Genomic DNA, 16,041 nt, shown 5'->3' with positions numbered 1-16,041 from the left:
ACACCGGCTATGCACGGCTGAGCACGCTGAGGAGGGAAGCCAGTGGCACGTGCTGCAGTCATAACCCACCAGAGGGGGTGACAGCAGCACAGCCCTAGGGCTGAACCTTATCGTGGCACCCCGTGCTCCTCCCGCCGCCTGTTTGGCCCAGGAATTCACCCAGTTACTCAGCAATGCCTCATTTTCCTCTGCCTGGAGGGCTGGGAAGGCAGAGCCCATGTGTCCTGTGCAGGAGATGCTGCCAGGACTGCCGTGCCTGCCAGCACACAGCCTGTCCCCATTCCTGTGTGCAGACTCCAGTATGGGCTTCCCTGCATTCCCAGGCTCCGATGTGAAAGCTTTGGGGCTGGGGCTGTGTGCTAGGGATGGATCAGTCTGCCGCAGGATCTGCTCCTTGTTTCACCCTGGTGACAGGGCACAACTCAGCAACATCCCAGTGGCTCACCCAGAGGATGCAGGCTGCTGGCATGGAGATGGGGTGTGTAAATCCTGTGGGATAAATCCTGTGGGATTAGGAGTTCTGCAAGACAGTTCTGGCTGTCTCCCTGTGGTTTCTGTGGCTTTTCGGAGGAGGAGGCAGCATTGCCGTGTGAGAGCACTCTGGGCAGGATGCTGCAGGATGTCCATCAGGGATATTGTTATAATTAGCATTTCTTGGCTGCTCTATGCCACCAGCACCACAGGTTTTCAGTGTGATGACTCCTGACTTAATGTTAAACCTTCAGCTGGCTGCTATGGGCCTGCAATTCCCAGCTGTGTTGCCCCCACAAAATTCTTACCATTATTTAACCCAAACAGGTCAGCTCTGTGCTTTACAAAATACATTTGCTGATCCTGAAGATTTCTAAATGTCTTTCAATCTGGCTGGCTCTATTCCAAACTCTGAAAAATTGCAGGCCCCTGCAGATGCTTTCATGTCCTTAAGGACAAGTTCTGCCGACTGGAGAACCTCCCTGGGGAGCCCACACACTTCTGAGAGGTTCAAGAGTCCATAGCAAATAACTCCAAAATTAACCATGCAGGCCTCCCCCAAGCCCTCAAAGGCACAAGTTCAGATGAATAAAATAAATTTGGAGTTAATAGACCACACTGAATTTGAAATACGACATTTCTAAAATGGGGAGGGAGAATAGAAGACTTGTCCAATAAAAGTTAGAAACTTTCCCCTTTTCATACCTTCTTATCTCCCCAGTGCCTTAGCTGCTTCATTGGAGGCTCTCTCAAATAATTATATTCCAGAGCAGAGAATTTTTTTGGTGGACAGATTTTTTTTTTTTTTTTTTAAAGACACATTAGGGGAAAACAAAACTGGGCTTGTAAGGAGAATGAGTTACATCCTTCTGTTGGCCATTGCTGGTGTGGTTCCACAGCACTGCTGTGAGATAATCACCCATTCTCCTATGCTCTGCCGCTCACCTTAATAACTCTCCCAGGATTTGATGTAATGGTTTACATAACCTTTCTGAAGCATCCTGAATTCTGATGCCTCCAGCACTTAAATGTGACATTGAGTCAACTCTGAGGTACTTTACAGCTGGGTGATGCTGCTTGGGGCTACAGCAGACAATGAATGGAAAAGTTTCACTTACCAAGATGAACTTTTTACCAGCTGAGCTGTGTGCCTGGGAGAAATCTCAGGGTCTCAAATCCCGAGCTGGGTTTGTCTCTCTGTCCTGCCTCTGGATCCGTGCAGCACCAGGGTTGATCCAGGGCAGCAACTATGGACTTGAATCACTGTTACTTGTCTGCATGTGGCCTCTCTGTGGGTACCTGCCTTGGAGCCCACTGGCTGGATGACATTTATAGTCAGCAGGGAGAAAAAAGGCACGTCCAGGCAAAATTCATCTGACCTTTCTCAGGCAGCCACCTTAGAATGAGATTAATCCTGCCCCTGAGAGGCCTTTTCTCTCCATTAGCAATACAGCAGTTCATCCAGCTTGTCCATGGATGCAGGCTGTGTTTGGGCAGGTGTATCCCCCTGGATCCCTGCCGCGCTGTAGGATTTGTGCATGGCCGGGGGAGATGCTTTGCTCCTTCCTGGGACAGAGTGCAGGTGTGGGAGATGGGCAGCCCTGCTTCCCCCCAGCACCCTGCCCAGCTGGGGCTCTGGCACGTGGCATTCACCAGCCTGAGAGGGCAGGGATAAAGACAGGCATGTTCTGATATCTGGGGCTGATTCTGCTGTCTTCAAAATCCCGCAGTAATTGCTGCTGTTGACTGCATATGTAAATGTGTATCTATAATAGTCTCCCTCATGTATGTCTGTGTATATATATACGCAGGCACACGTAGATGTGTGTGTATCTAACATATGTGCTCCCAGCCCACACAGCAGATGGGCTCCGAGCGCCGCTGGAGCCTGCGCGTTCCTCGGCCCCGGCTCGCGCGGCACCCACGGAGCGGCCGGGGTGACGTCCTGCCTGTGCCACCTCGCCGCTCATCCCGACCTGCCACTGCCCTCCTGATCCTTCCCCTGTGACTGTCACCCTGCCCAGCATGGCTGTGGTTCCCCCAGGCGGTGTGTGGGGTGGTGGCACCCTCCTGCGCGCCCAGGCTTTCAGGGTTTGGTCTGTGCTGGCAGGAGGACGAGGCTTGTGAGGAGCCTTGCCCAGCTCCCAGTGCAGGTGGGTGCAGTGGGATGTAGCAGGCTCCCGGTGCTTCACCGTGGCTCCTTCGTTAGTTCATGTGTCTTAATCGACCAGGCTGGCCCTGTGCCAGCAGGGAGTAACTCAGGCTGGGTTCTGGGGGAAGCGCCTTGGGAATGGGAAGGAGCCTGTGGAAAGCACAGCTGTGCCCCAGGCACACACAGGAACCTATCCCAAAGCCCTTGGGGCTTGTGCCACTCCAGATTCTGGGCCAAAATCACTCAGAGAAGGGGCTTTTGGCTCTACCTTTCACCTTGGGGTGAGATGTGGCTGCAGGGTGTCCCCAGGCCAGCACGAGTGTCCAGGACACGGTGCTCCACGTCTGCAGGGAGAGCAGGCTCTCCAGGGTGCTTCCAACACTCCAATCCCACAGCAGATCGAGGTGCTGCCTGACCCTTTTCCCCATCTCTAGGAAGGTCACCCTGTCTCCCAGCTCTTTCTTTTTCCAGTATGAGTACCTACATCAGACACCGAGCACGGCCTCGGTACTTTGATGCAGGTCCTGCTACCATGGCTGGACACAGTGAAGCAACATGACTTAATTGTGTGATTTCCAGCCCTGGCATATTCACAGAATCACAGAATAGTCAGAATAAGTCCAGAGGAGCAGAGCTGAGGGAAGCAAGGGTCTGCAGGAGTGCGAGGAGGGGGAGGGAGAGCACACCCAGCTGAGGATGGTCTCTGTACTGGCTGTGACCTGAGCATGTCCTGCCAAAGCCCAGGAAACAGAGCAGGTAAGGGAGGAGCAGCCAGGTGTAAGAAAATTCAGGTGTGCAGCTGGGGAAGAGCCTTTCCATAAGAGAGCTGTTGGTGTCGCCGACGGTGGTGGTGTCACTGATGGAAAAATTCAATCACTTCCAATGAGGGAAAAATAATTGTCTTTCGAGGTACAGTAGGTTGTTGTCATTTTCCCATGACACACTCCATCAACTTTCAATTTCTACTACAAAAGCCCTTCGTTCTTGCTCGGGTCTCTCTAATCCATTGCAGTGAGCACTCATGGCAGACGTGGCATAGGCTGGGGGACTCATTTGGGAACAGAAAGGCCCAAATTGTACCAAGCTGAGGAGAACACCCAGACCCTGCTGGGCACAGAGGGTGCCAAATCGGTGGAAGCAGCTTGGGTCAACAGCCAGTGAGATATCTCATCCCCTTGAGCCCCAGGTTCTGTAAAACAAGGAAAACAATATGGGGAGGGGCTCACATAGCTTGGGTAGAGGGGTTTGGGGTGACCTCTGGCACTGGGATCCCAGGCAGGTTTGGCACAGGGAGGCTCAAACCCTCTGGGCCTGGAGGATGCAGGTTCAGCACCATCCTTCCCTCTGGTATCCATGGTGGCAGAGAGGAGAGGAAGGGGAGAGCGGCCAGCAGTGATTTGGAGCAGAGGTGTGTGCACAGGAAAGCCAGAGCTTGGCAGTTCCCTGCCACTAGGTGAAATGAGAGGTGATTAGCAAATATCCCAGTATCCCAGCCACAGAGCCTTCTCCTCTAGCACTGGAAGAGGAAATATGTATTTAAAAACCCTGCTCTAACAGAGAGAGGTAATGATGTGTTTCAAGGCAGAGCTGGTATCATTCATAAAGCCCGTGCTGCTTAATTATATCTGCCCCATTTAGGAGAAAAATGATTTCCCAGTGAGTTTCTGGTTTGTTTTCCCTGGGTCCTACTGTATCTCAACATGGCTCCAGCTGTTTGTCAGGCTCTTTGGGATCTCTGTCTCCAACCACAGATTGAAGCTGGCTGCCAGCCCCAGGAACTGAGGACTGTCACAAAGTGCCAGCAACCCAGAGGGGCCTCAGAGCTCAGGATGGGCAGAAGTGAGGTGATGCCATCCTACACTGACCCCGGCTGGGGTAGCAGGGGTAGGTCCCTTGTTCTTATGGGACAATAGTCAAGACTAGTTGACCCACAGTCAGAGAATCACACAATGTGCTGAGTTGAGAGGGACCCACGAGGATCACTGAGTCCAGCTCCTGGCCCTGCACAGGACCATCCCCAAGAGTCACACCAGATGCCCGAGAGCGTTGTCCAAACACTTCCTGAACTCTGTCAGGCTTGGTGCTGTGACCACTTCCCTGGGGAGCCTGTACCAGTGGCCAGCCACCCTCTGGCTGAAGAACTTTTTCCTGATATCCAGCCTGTCTGCCTGCTGCTGGGCACACAGCCCTGCTGTCCTTGCTGGGCACTCTTTGGGGACCCCAGTATTTTCCTGGCAGGCTCTGGCACACTGCTGTCCCCAGTATTTTCCTGGCAGGCTCTGGCACACTGCTGTCCACGGGTGCCTGCGCCTGCCGCCAGTGCCACTGCCCGCCGGCCCCGCCAGCCGGGGCTCTTCCTTCCAGGCAGGAGCTCTTCAGGCTGCTTTTAAGCAGCCTTAGCCTGTGGTGCTTTCCTTTCGCCTGTCAGCTCTAGCCTGACATTATTTGGGTAGAAACAGAGGGGTGGGAGTGTAGAGAGGCAAAATGGTGGCTTTTTTTTTTTTTTTTATTTCTTGCATTCATAAGACATTTCAAGTGACACACAGAGACAATAACGTATCACTCAGCTCGAGTACGGCTTGAATGGTTTAAAAATACACTTCTGAACTTTCCACCCCTATTCATGCACAGGCACCATCCCTTTGGGGTCTGCACTTTGGCGAGAACAAGCAAGGAGTTAAGCAGCTCGGCAAGACGAGCTATTTATGGATGTTGCAAGCTCCCTGCTCTGCTCCCATACCCCATTCAATCCTCTAATTATGTGCAGTTGTTTCATGCTGTGTCTCACCGCGCGCTCTCTGGGGGAAACCGCTGGGGCTTTGCCAGTTGATGAGGAGGGGGTGGGAAGGGGGAAGACTCTGCCACACGCGCTGAGGCAGCCTGAGAAAACAAGGGATGCTGTGAGGTCGTTTGTCTGTGGGCTGTGGGGATGCCAGGGCACGGCCCCGGGACCTTCTGGACAAGGAAGCAGAGCTGTAAGAGCAACAGCCCCAGTGGGGGTTGCCTGTGGGAAGGAGGATGTAGCAACAGAAGGTGTGGAGAGACTTCCCCCATCCCTGGGCTCACTCCCCTGTGTCCCCGAGCCCTCCCTGTGAAATGGAGCCCAGAAGCTGCAAGACAAACATGAGAGAGCAGGAAGGGACCACAGGGCTTGCCAGCCACTGCTGCCCTCCAGACAATTCCTCTACAGCACTGCCAGCTTGGAGAAGAGAGTGGCTGCTGCCAGGACTCTGAGCCTCTTCTTGTTCCTCTGGCAAGCCCGCCCAGCTGCAGACTTGCTCCAGGGTAACATGAGAGCTACCCGTGAAAACTGCCCCTTCCACCTCCACAAAGCCCTGCCAAGATGCTGCTCCAGCATCATAAGAATTTTAGTTAATCCACTAATAGTCTTTGAATAAGTCGACCAAACAAGAAAAGAGATGAGAATAATCTCCGGTGCCTGGAGCTGTGTGGCTGTGTCATTAAAGCAGCTCTGTGAGCATCCTCAGTGCAGCAGCCTGCACCCGTCTCCCTCAGCGTTTCACACTCCCAAGACACTCTCAGCAGCTTTTCTGGCCCTTAGGAATGGTGACAAAGTGGTCTGGGGGAGACCAGCCACAGCCAGCGCCCTGTGTCCCCTCCACACTGCAGGGTGAATGGGCACTGGGAGGACTGGAAGGGACGAGCACCCCCTGCTCATCCAGAGGCTGGACAGGGCCAGGGGGATCTGTGCAGATCCTTGTGGGGTCCGATAGCCCCAAGGCTGGCATCTGCAGTCAGTGCTGTCAGACTGGGAAGAGCTGGGGGTTGTTGCTGGTTACACTGCTCTCAGGTAAATTGCTCATGGGAACTGGAGATGCCTAGATTCAGTTTTTTGTGTGGGTCTACCAGGCATGCAGGGCTGTTACCTTCCCTCTGTATCTCTACTCATGTCTCTCCTTCCCTGTCCAGTCCTCTGCCTTGCACTTCCCTTCTGGCTCATCCTGGCCAGCTCCAGTGATCTTGGGTCTCCTGGGTCCTTCTTCCCATACAAGTGTGGCCCAGCTCTGCCCAGGAATGGCAGAGAGAGCAGTAATGTCTTCTTCTCCCTTTACCCTCCCTAACTGGACCAAAGGTCACCTACCCATACATTGCACCCCTGGGAAGGGTGCTCAGACCCAGAAGCTTTCACAAATGCATCCACGTGAGTGAATTACTTGACCTGTGCCTCTGCTATCATTTGAGCCCTTCCAGCCATCCACCGTGCCCCCAGCCTGCTCCCAAGCCCATCAGCAGGGAAGGGAGGCTGTGGCCAAGCCCCTGTGTGGTCCCAGCAGGCAGAGGCAGTCCACATCCACCTCCATCTGCCATGGCATCCAGAGGCACAGGCAGCCCCAGCACCACACACCTGGGCTCGGGGAGCTGGCCTGTCCCTCTGCTCTGTCTGTGGGGAGAGGGGCTGCGCCACCAGTGGCCCTCCAGCAGCTCAGTTCAGCTCTGGACAGCCTTGGGTGAGGGGTGGTCCTGGCAGTCCCTGCCCATGGAGGTTTAGGTGCTGAAAGGGCCCCTCTGTACGGACGCAGTGCAGCAGGAGTTTGGGGTTCAGCCCCCACGAGAACAGGGGTCCCTTCCCCTGGAAGCCCAGTTTGGTGGGTGCTGATGGGGTGCTGGGGACCACTGCCATGGGGCCCTGGCTGTGGAGTGGGGAATGCTGCCAGGAGCCAGAGGCTCCCCCTCCTTCCCAGCTCTGCTCTGCATGGGTTTGCTGTATTCTCACCTGATCAGTGGATTTGAAATACAGCCTTTAGCTTTGAGACCCAAAATAGATGTCAGGTTGTCTTTACTCCGCTGAAGGCTCCTTAGTATGTAAATCCCTCCCCAGCACAGTCGGTGTGGCAAGGTGCTTCCGAAGGGATGGCACCTCTGGGATCCTGGCTTTCCTGGGCATCCCCACCCCAGCTCCTGCTCAGCAGTGTCCTGCTGGGCAGGGGCTTCCCCAGGCCCTGCTTGCAAGCCGTGATGCAGCGGCTGTGCCAGGCACGTGTTAGGGATGGTGCTTTGCATCCCTCCTCCACTCCCCTTCTCCCCCTGTGCTACATGGGACCCGGCAGGTTTCCAGGGAGGCACTGGGGCCAGCGGGCAGTGACATTTGTTTTGTCACTTATGCTGTCGTCACCAAAAAACCCCTAAAACACAGCTGCCTCTAGGGGAGAGCTGGGCCCGCTGACATTCGCTTCATCTCACAGCAGCTAACGCATCCGGCAGCATCCCCAGGAACCGTGCGCTCAGTGCCGGGACAAACGAGCTCCGTGCTGCCAGCAGTGTCCCCCTGCTGGGGTCCAGCTGGGCACAGGCAGGACCTCCCCAGGGGTCAGGGACACCCCGTGCTACAACAGCCCCCCACGAGCCGTGGGCTCTGCAGAGAGCAGCGTGTGTTCATTTTGTGACGTTAATTGCATGATACTTTTGCAGTGTTCCCCACCTTGTAAAGATTGAGTCAAAAACCAGCGCCTGAGGAACTGCCTCTGTTAAACTGATGTTCATTAGAGTTGACTTGGTGCTACCTCATTAAGCTGCCGTAATTGAAGGAGTTAATTGATTATCAATAGTTTGAGTTCCCTCTCCTCATGCCCACAAGGCCCTACTGGGTGTTCTTCGGGGGCCAGCATTCATCATGAGGCTGGGACGTGCCTCACTGCTGGCAGTCACAGCTTGGGCTGCTCCGTGCGTCCCCATCTCCGTGCTGTGCCCGTCGTGATGCCGGCGCTGCCGGCAGCGTTTTCCGCGTGGGTCCTTTGCGTTCAGCTTATTCATCCAGATCTGGCACTCGCTCGAAACTGTCTAAAATACTTCTGATGGCTCCCCTTTCCGTGGCTGTTCTTTAATGCATATGTATTCTATTTGGAGAGGCTGCGTGTGGGGGTTTGGTGACTCTCTCCTGGGTGCGAAAGCAAAAGCAGAGCCTCCGAAGCAGCTGCTCCCTGAGCAGCTCCGTCCTGCCAGCGCAGGGATGGGGGGCACAGCCTGGGGGGGCCCGGCTGCCCGGGGGCTGCGTGGCCATGCTGGCACACCGGTTTTCCTGAGCTTGGACTGACTCCCTCGCACAGACACGTGCTGCTGACTCAGTCACACCTCTGCTGTTTTTAGAGGCGGCCTTCTAACACCCTGCCTCGTTCAGCAGAAACCAGGGAGATGCTGTGCTTCCCCCAGCCAGCCTGAAAACACATCCCCTGCGCTCAGGAGCGACTCTTGGGCTGCTCGTCCTGGCCCTGGGCTGCTGGAAATGGGACAGGCGTGGGTTTTGGAGTGAGACAGGTCTGTGCTCAGCCCTCCTGCCTTAGAGATCTCTGCCTCCTGTCCTGTCCTGCCCTCAGAGTTCACCCTCATGTGGCCCTCCTGCCAGGAGCAGTGCGCAGAGCATCCTCAGGAGCCCCCAGGAGCTGATGGTCCATTGCTGCACCCAGAAGACCATGGGTGACATGGAAGTGGTGATGCTGCAGCAGGCAAGCTGGGAATGGAAAAAAGGATCCTCTCCATACCTGCATCCTCACACCTCCACGAGCACACAAGCCAGAAAGCCTCAGAATGCCAGAGGGTAGGGCTGCCACAGGCCATCTATCAGCTGCCAGATTTTTTTAGGCAAATACCAGTCCCCTGCCCCAGCTCAGGGTCTTTGTGGCATCACAGGTGACAGCACAGACAGCGAGGTGGGAGGCAGACAAGCCAGGAGGAAACTGTTGCTCCCCAACTTCGTTAGCTTTAACTAACGAGCTGTTTATAGGAGTGACATGACACCTGCTTTCCTCTTTATAAATTCAATAATTTATGAAAGGTATTAAAGGCAAAACAGCCTCCCGGATAAAGCCTGTGATGCGTGTACGCTGGGTATTAGCCAGACGGGACAATGAGCTACACTTGAATAACACACGAAGATATTTACCCTCTCCCTCTATAAATTATTAAGGGGTTTTTTTGCACGTAATTACATGAGCTTTTATGTTTCTCACTCCCTGCTTTTAATCCTTTTTGGAATGCTGCCAGTCACTTATAACAGGAGCTGAGCAAACAGCAGGCGCTGCGGCTGGGTTTGGGGCTGCCTTTGGGGTCGCTGCAGATGATGGAGATGCAGGAAGGGCCATGGCTCTGAGCCCATCCCACTCGGCACCAGGCACACCCCGCAGGGGGGGACACAAACGCTGCCAGCCCTGTGGGGCTGGGATGGGGTTTGGCCCCAGCATGAGGGGCTTTTCCTCCGCGTGGCTCCGGGGAGGTGGCCGTGGGAAAGTGCAAAGCAGGCTCCAGTGTTTTAAATGCCCTCCAACTGTGCATGCAAATCAATTATATGCAGATGTAATTGGGCATGCAAATGTCACTAGGAGGCTGTTTACATGTGCAGTGTACATTAGGGGAGCACGTATGTGTGCAAAGTAATAATTACACCCTGAGAGTGTCCTGGTGCTGGGTCTGCCACTGCTGCTTCTCCAGCTCTGGCCTTCAGGGAGCAGAGCTCCCTCTGTACCCCGCCCCTGCCAGACTCTCCCTTCCCTGACTGACGTGTTTGCTCCCTGGCCTGTGCCCAGCAGGGCAGCCCAGCTCCCCCCTGCTCCCCCACGCCAGGTGTGGCTGCAGCCCCGGCTGAGCCATGCCCACCTTGGCCTGCCAACCAGGCAGGGGCCAAACTTCTTTTAAGCATTAAGATGAGGAGCCCATTTCATCCCCTTCAGGCGCCCTGACCCCTTTCTCTTAGTTGCCAAGTATTTGTGAGTCAGCCCCAGCGGAATGGCACCCACATCACCTCCCACATCCTCCATGCCCAGGACAGCCTTTGCTTTTTCAGTATGGGCAATTGACAGGACTCTCCTGTCCTCCATACTCGCAGCTCTCTCCAAGCCCTCTCTCCTTTGTGCCAAATTCTTTAATCATTGCTCTTTGTCCTGTTGTGCGGCTCCTATTCTTACACCAAGCTGTTAAAAGCTGTCACTGTCATAAATTCCTTGTCCCAGAAATTATCTTTCATCTCCTGAACGTGGGCAACAATAGGCACTGAGGTGCTTGATATTATTAATACCTTCTATATATGTGTCAATGGGCTTAAGAACTTAATGGAGCCTTTTCCCTCAGCCCTTCATGCCACGTGTTAGGGCTGCTTGACAGCTCAGTCAAGCTATCAGTGCTTGACTCAGGCTGACATGAGGACATGTGGCCTCTCTCCATTCCAGAATGTTGCATAGAAAGGTCTAATTTCCACACCCAGAATTCAGATGGGTCGGGGTGGTGACAGTGCCCTGACAGAGACGTGGATGAGCTGGGCTGAGGCAGACCCTGTGTATCAGCAGCTTACCCAATCTTCAGTAGCACTTGCTGGGGGAACCTACAGAAAGGCTTTTTTCTCTTCCTTATCCCTGTTCTCCAGAGCTTCATGGAGGTCATGTCATGATTCGTGATGTGCAAGGCATGAGCAAAGCATCTGCTACCTCTCACCTCGCTTTCAGTTGGACAGAGAGCTGGAGATGAGTCCAGCCACGCACCTGCAGCATCCAGCAAGGGAGGCTGTGGCGGGGACAGTGGAGGGATCCCCTCCACGGCCTCACAGCCCCAGCCCATGTCTAGGGGGACATTCTGTGGCTCCTGCCACTGCTGTCCCAAGTGAATGGCTGGGGTCAAAGAATTTTTGGATCGTTCTGCTCCAAATCAATAAGCTGACCAGAGCAGGGAGCAGTACAAGACAGTATGGAGAGAAAGCATTAGGATAATACTTGATAAGGATCCTCAGTTTCACTGAGGAGCAGCCATACAATGCGGAATTTGGATTCCTTCCAGCTGATAATGAGAAGCCACTGGACTGACTCAGCCTGCTGTGAGGAGGCATCAGCACACATCCAGATGGCCGTGGGGACGGGGGAGCAGGAATATCCTGCCTTGCCTCTTCATCCCACGCCCCCCACACACCCAGAAATGTCACCACCTCCAAGGGAGAACGTGATCTGGGAGCACATTTCTCCCTGACTGCATCTGCAGGGGCCCGGTGGAGCAGCCATCCTCAGGAACAAGGGTTCCTCAGGAACCAGGGCTCCCCAGGAACAGGTCCAGCTGCCAGCAGGGCAGTGCTGAGGAGGGCAGGGGAGGTCTGTGTCCATGTGACGTGCAAGGCACGCACAAGACATCAGGGTGACCTTTCCTCCCTGTCCCAAGCAGCCAGGAGTTTATGGTGCCTTCTCCAGGGACTGGTTAGGACTAGGCAGGATCAAGGAGCTGGTCGCTGGTCGAGCCCAGGGGACGCGTGAGGTACCCTCCTCTCCGGATGTGCAGGGGCAGAGCAGGGACAGACCCTCCCCCGTTCCTGCTGCCAGAGGGAGGAGGCTGGAGGGGCAGACAGCCGATCTGGCGTTCCCAGAGCCAGCGCTGGCAGAACTTCAAGGTGTGGTACATCTTATCTCTGCCTGGCATTTGCATGTATTTTCTCAGCTCAGCTTGTTACGACAAAAGTGTGAAAATCCGAAAGAAAAGGAATGATAATAATAATGGGAGTAATTAAAATCCACCTCCCCTCTGCCAGCTCGGCCCTTTCTAGACCTATTGCGGCATTCCTGGACACGTGCACGGAAACCAAAGGAGAGAGCACGTCCCGAGTCTCTCCCCTGAGGGACAGGTCTGTTCCCACTGCCCAGGTCCCTCAGCAGTGTGCAGGTGCTGCCTCTCTGGGAGGGAGCTGAGAGCAGGGATAAACTCCTGCCTCATGCCAGCAGAAGGGAACCATCTGCCACAGCCCGTTATCATCCCAGGATGGCAGTGGCAAAGAGCTGGAGCATCTGTCTGAGGGACGAGCCCCCGCAGATGGACACCCAAATGTTCTTGCCATTCCCTGCAGGTTTTAAAGAGGAACGTGTTCAGCGAGGGCGTGTGAGCCGAGCTGCTCTGCAGCGTCCAGGGGCTGCACGCAGGTCAGCACAGGAGAGTGGCACCTGGAGGGCTGGGGCACTGTGGGTCACTCCATGCTGCAAAAAGGAGGTTGACCCAAAACAGCTGGAGTTGGTCTCTACGACATGGGGGAGGCCAGTAGAGGTGATAGGAGAGGGAAAAAAGGCATGTTATCTGCAAAGCTGTCAGCTGCACGTGGCTACAGGCTGTTAGTGGGGACGGGAGGGGATGGTACTTCCAGTGAGGCTTGGTTCTTTGCTTCTGGCTGTCCCCAGCACACTGTCACCCATGCTACAGCACCTCAGGGACATTAACAGCAAGCTCACCAGTCATGACGGGTCAATAAATACAGAAACATTGGAGCCTTTGGGGCTTCCAAGCAGGGGCCAATGCAGTTCCTCCGGCAGAGACCAGCAGGGTTCACTGCTGCCAGGATCTGCCTTTGTCCGATGTGTCCTTGGGGCTGTTGGGGTGAGAGGTTGTTGCCCATGAGGTGGGCTGAGGGTTAAAGAGAGAAAAACCCAAACGGCACTGCTGCTCCTTGGGCAGGTTGGTTGCGCTGGCTGCTCTTACACTCTGGCACTGTGGGCAAGGAAGGGCCTTGGGGCTCCAGCTGACAGAGCAGCTCTTGGGTGATGTTTTTTTCTCTCCGCACTCTCCATCTTTCCCATTGCCTCTCCCCACTGCTGGCCAAAATGCACAATGTAGCAGTCAAAGCAAACCAGGGCTGTGTCCCACTGCCATTCCTGGGGCACTTGTGCTGCCCTCACCTGCCCTGCTGGCCCTGGTCCCTTCACCCAGTTCCAAAATCATGGAGCCATAGAATGGTTTGCATTGGAAGAGGTCTCAAAGATCCTCTAGTTCCAAACTCCTACCAGGAGCAGGGACACCTTCCACTTAGGCCAGAGCCTAAGCCATCTGAGCTGGCTTTGGACACTTCCAGGGAAGGGAATCACACGCTGAGGGTACACAGAAGGCAGGGTTTGTTCTGTAGCAGAGGTGTACACGGATGCCATCTCAGCCCAAAAGCTCATCCCTGCTCCTGCACACCCAGTGCCCCGTCCTCTGCCGCTCGCTCGCTCCCAGGGCGGGGATGGCCGTCGGAGCCGAGGTGGGAAAGACGGTCTTGGAAGGCCCCCTGCTTCCAGGCAGTGCATAGCATCACTCTCACACGCCACCAGTGCTGCGTGCATGGCGTACTTGCCGTGTCTTTGTGGAAGGGCTGAGGTGAAATTTCCCCCCTCACACACCAGCAATTCCAGGAATTATTCCCGAGTGTTACTGCTGAATACGCGGTGCCCTGCGCCTTAGTGGGGCTTTAACGGGGAGAGGAGGGACGGAAGCATTAGAAACGGCATTCAGAGCTCTTAGCCTGTCTTTTGTCCTCTGTTTTTTTTCTGGCCGCATTCAGATTGCCGGCTTTGTCTGTGTTTGTGAAGTGCTATTAACATCGATGGCATTGCTGCCATAGCCATAACAATAAGAGGCATCGATCCGCACTGAGTAAAGGTCTGAGGACCACTGAGAACAGCCAGGCTGAGTTTCCTTGGTGGCAGGAGGGGAGCTCGTGCACGAACACACACGTTGTCACCCCACTGTGTTTCTTGCCACGAGGATGCTGTGCCCAAGCCCACGCAGGGATACACACCTGACAGGTACCCACTCTCCCAGCCGAGCCGGGGTCTGTGCCTGTGGGAGCCGAGCAGTGGGCAGGAGCCGGAGCAGAGAGCTGGAGTGATTCAGCCCTCAGCTGCCGAGTTCACCGTGCCCACCCTTTGTTTATTCCTCCTCTGCTCAGAAGCTCGCCTGTGCCAAGCAGGAGGATAACGGGGCTCCGGGGAGGCAGCAGCCTCTGCCTGAGTGCCAGGAGGGGCTCGAGCTTCCCGGGGCTTGCTCGTAGCCCACTGCAGGGACACGAGCTTGGGATGGCCTCTCCTGTGCTCCATGGCAGGCTGGGGGAGGCCATCGCACAGGAGAGGCCTGGCGCCAGCACAGACCTCTCACTTGCTCAAAGAGCCGTTCAAGGGAAGGCTCATGGGACCCAGTGAAGAGACTCGTGGCCCCAGCCCGTGCTACTGCAGAGCGCCCCTGCCTTGGGTCCGCCTTGGCCGGCAGCCAGGGACAGCTGGGTAGAAGCAGGGCAGAGCAGGAAGCACCCCAGGAGAGCCCAGCCCAGAGGAAGCAGGGAGAGAAAGCGCACGTTACAAGGGAAGTTTGTGTCCATTACTGCTGGAGAAATCAGCCTCAGCTGCGAGAGCCAGCGCTGGGCAAATCTAACGCTGCTGAATAAAGAGTGTCCATTATGGAAGGGGGGAAACGGTGGGCAGTGCTCGGGAAGTCGTGTGCTTAGTCCTGAATGAAAGGCCATCAGCTCAGCATGCGCCGGACCCTCCGAGGGGGCTTTGGGATCACCAGGTCCCAGACCTGTCCTCGGAGGCGTCCCCTCACCGCTTGCAGCCCTTTCCCTCTTACGTGCCGGGGTACGGGGACAGTGTAAAGAGGAGCAAAGCGCAGTGCTGAGGTAGCTGCTGTAGGACGGACCCTCCGGAATCCTCAGGGTAGCCCGGCACCGTCCCCCGGCGGACGCGGGGAGGGCTGGGCACCGACGCGACGGTGACGGGCAGAGCTCCGCCGGTCCGTCCTCTGCGGGCAGCGAGGCTGCACCGGCGGCGGCGGGGCGGGGGCTGCGAGCGCCCCCATCCATCGAGCGGCCCCGGTTGGCGGGGGAGCCATCTCCGCTCCCCCCGCCCCGCAGCCCCGGGGACCCGCACCCCCCGCGCGGAGCGGGGGCGGCGGCGGGAGGAGGGACCGGCCGCGGCCGCCGCTGCCGTGCTCGCCGCTCCGCGCACCGCCCCGCACCCGCCGGCGGCTCCTCCCGGAGGGGAGGCGGGGGCCGGCGGCACCCGGCCCGGCCCCGCCGCGGCAGACCCGGCCGGCGGAGCGGGCGTGCGGAGCCCGGGCTGAGCCAGCCGCCCGCCCGCCCGCGGGGGCGATGCCGCCGCCCCGAAGCGCCGCCGGCCGCCCGGGCGCGGAGGGCAGGGAGCCGCCGGCCGCGCGGCCCTAGGGCGGCCCCGGCGGGGCCCCGTGCCCAGCCCGGCCCGGCCCGGCCCTCCCTCCCCCGGGCGCGGGACTGGGGGGCGGCCCGGCCCCGGGAGCGCCGCCGCCGCTCCGTGTGCTGTCGCTGCGGAGAGGGGGAGCTGCGCTACTGCAGGTGGAGGTTTGGCGGGGGGGCCGGGGGAGATGCCATTTCTGACCGAAGGAGATCGCCGGCGAGGATGAGATGCGGGTAAGCGGGACGGGGGACCGGAGCGGGGCACGGGGCTGGCGGGACCGGCGGGGCGGGGAGCGGCGTGGGGGGCTCCGTGGCCCCGGGACGGCGCTGCCTCGGGGCCGGTCCCGCGCCGGTGCGGAAGGCGCGGGGCTGGGAACTTGGTGCGTGCCCCGGGGGGTGCGGGGGCGCAGTGTGCTCCGGGGGCTGCCGCCCTCCAGCCCCACCGGTGCGGATGCTGCCGCCTCCTCGCCCCGCTCTGCCCGGGCGCTCC

General features: G+C 57.1%; 1 protein-coding gene across 2 annotated transcripts in view; it reads left to right on the top strand.

The window, feature by feature from the left end:
• The window catches only part of LINGO1 (leucine rich repeat and Ig domain containing 1), a 63,781-nt gene that overhangs the window by 32,003 nt on the left and 15,737 nt on the right, over positions 1-16,041 (top strand). The window contains exon 1 of one of the 2 annotated variants that reach the window (XM_053987986.1): positions 15,608-15,785. The exons of the other annotated variant lie outside the window; for it this stretch is intronic. Coding sequence (XP_053843961.1) covers positions 15,780-15,785 — 6 coding nt within the window. The 5' untranslated portion in view covers positions 15,608-15,779. Of the gene's footprint in view, positions 1-15,607; positions 15,786-16,041 lie in introns of those variants that run through there. 2 annotated transcript variants of the gene reach the window in all.

The sequence above is a fragment of the Vidua macroura genome, chromosome 12 (genome assembly GCF_024509145.1).
Source record: "Vidua macroura isolate BioBank_ID:100142 chromosome 12, ASM2450914v1, whole genome shotgun sequence".
In the NCBI taxonomy this organism is placed as follows: Eukaryota; Metazoa; Chordata; class Aves; order Passeriformes; family Viduidae; genus Vidua; species Vidua macroura.
The sequence above is the reverse complement of the archived record's forward strand: the minus strand, read 5'-3'. Positions and strand labels throughout refer to the sequence as shown.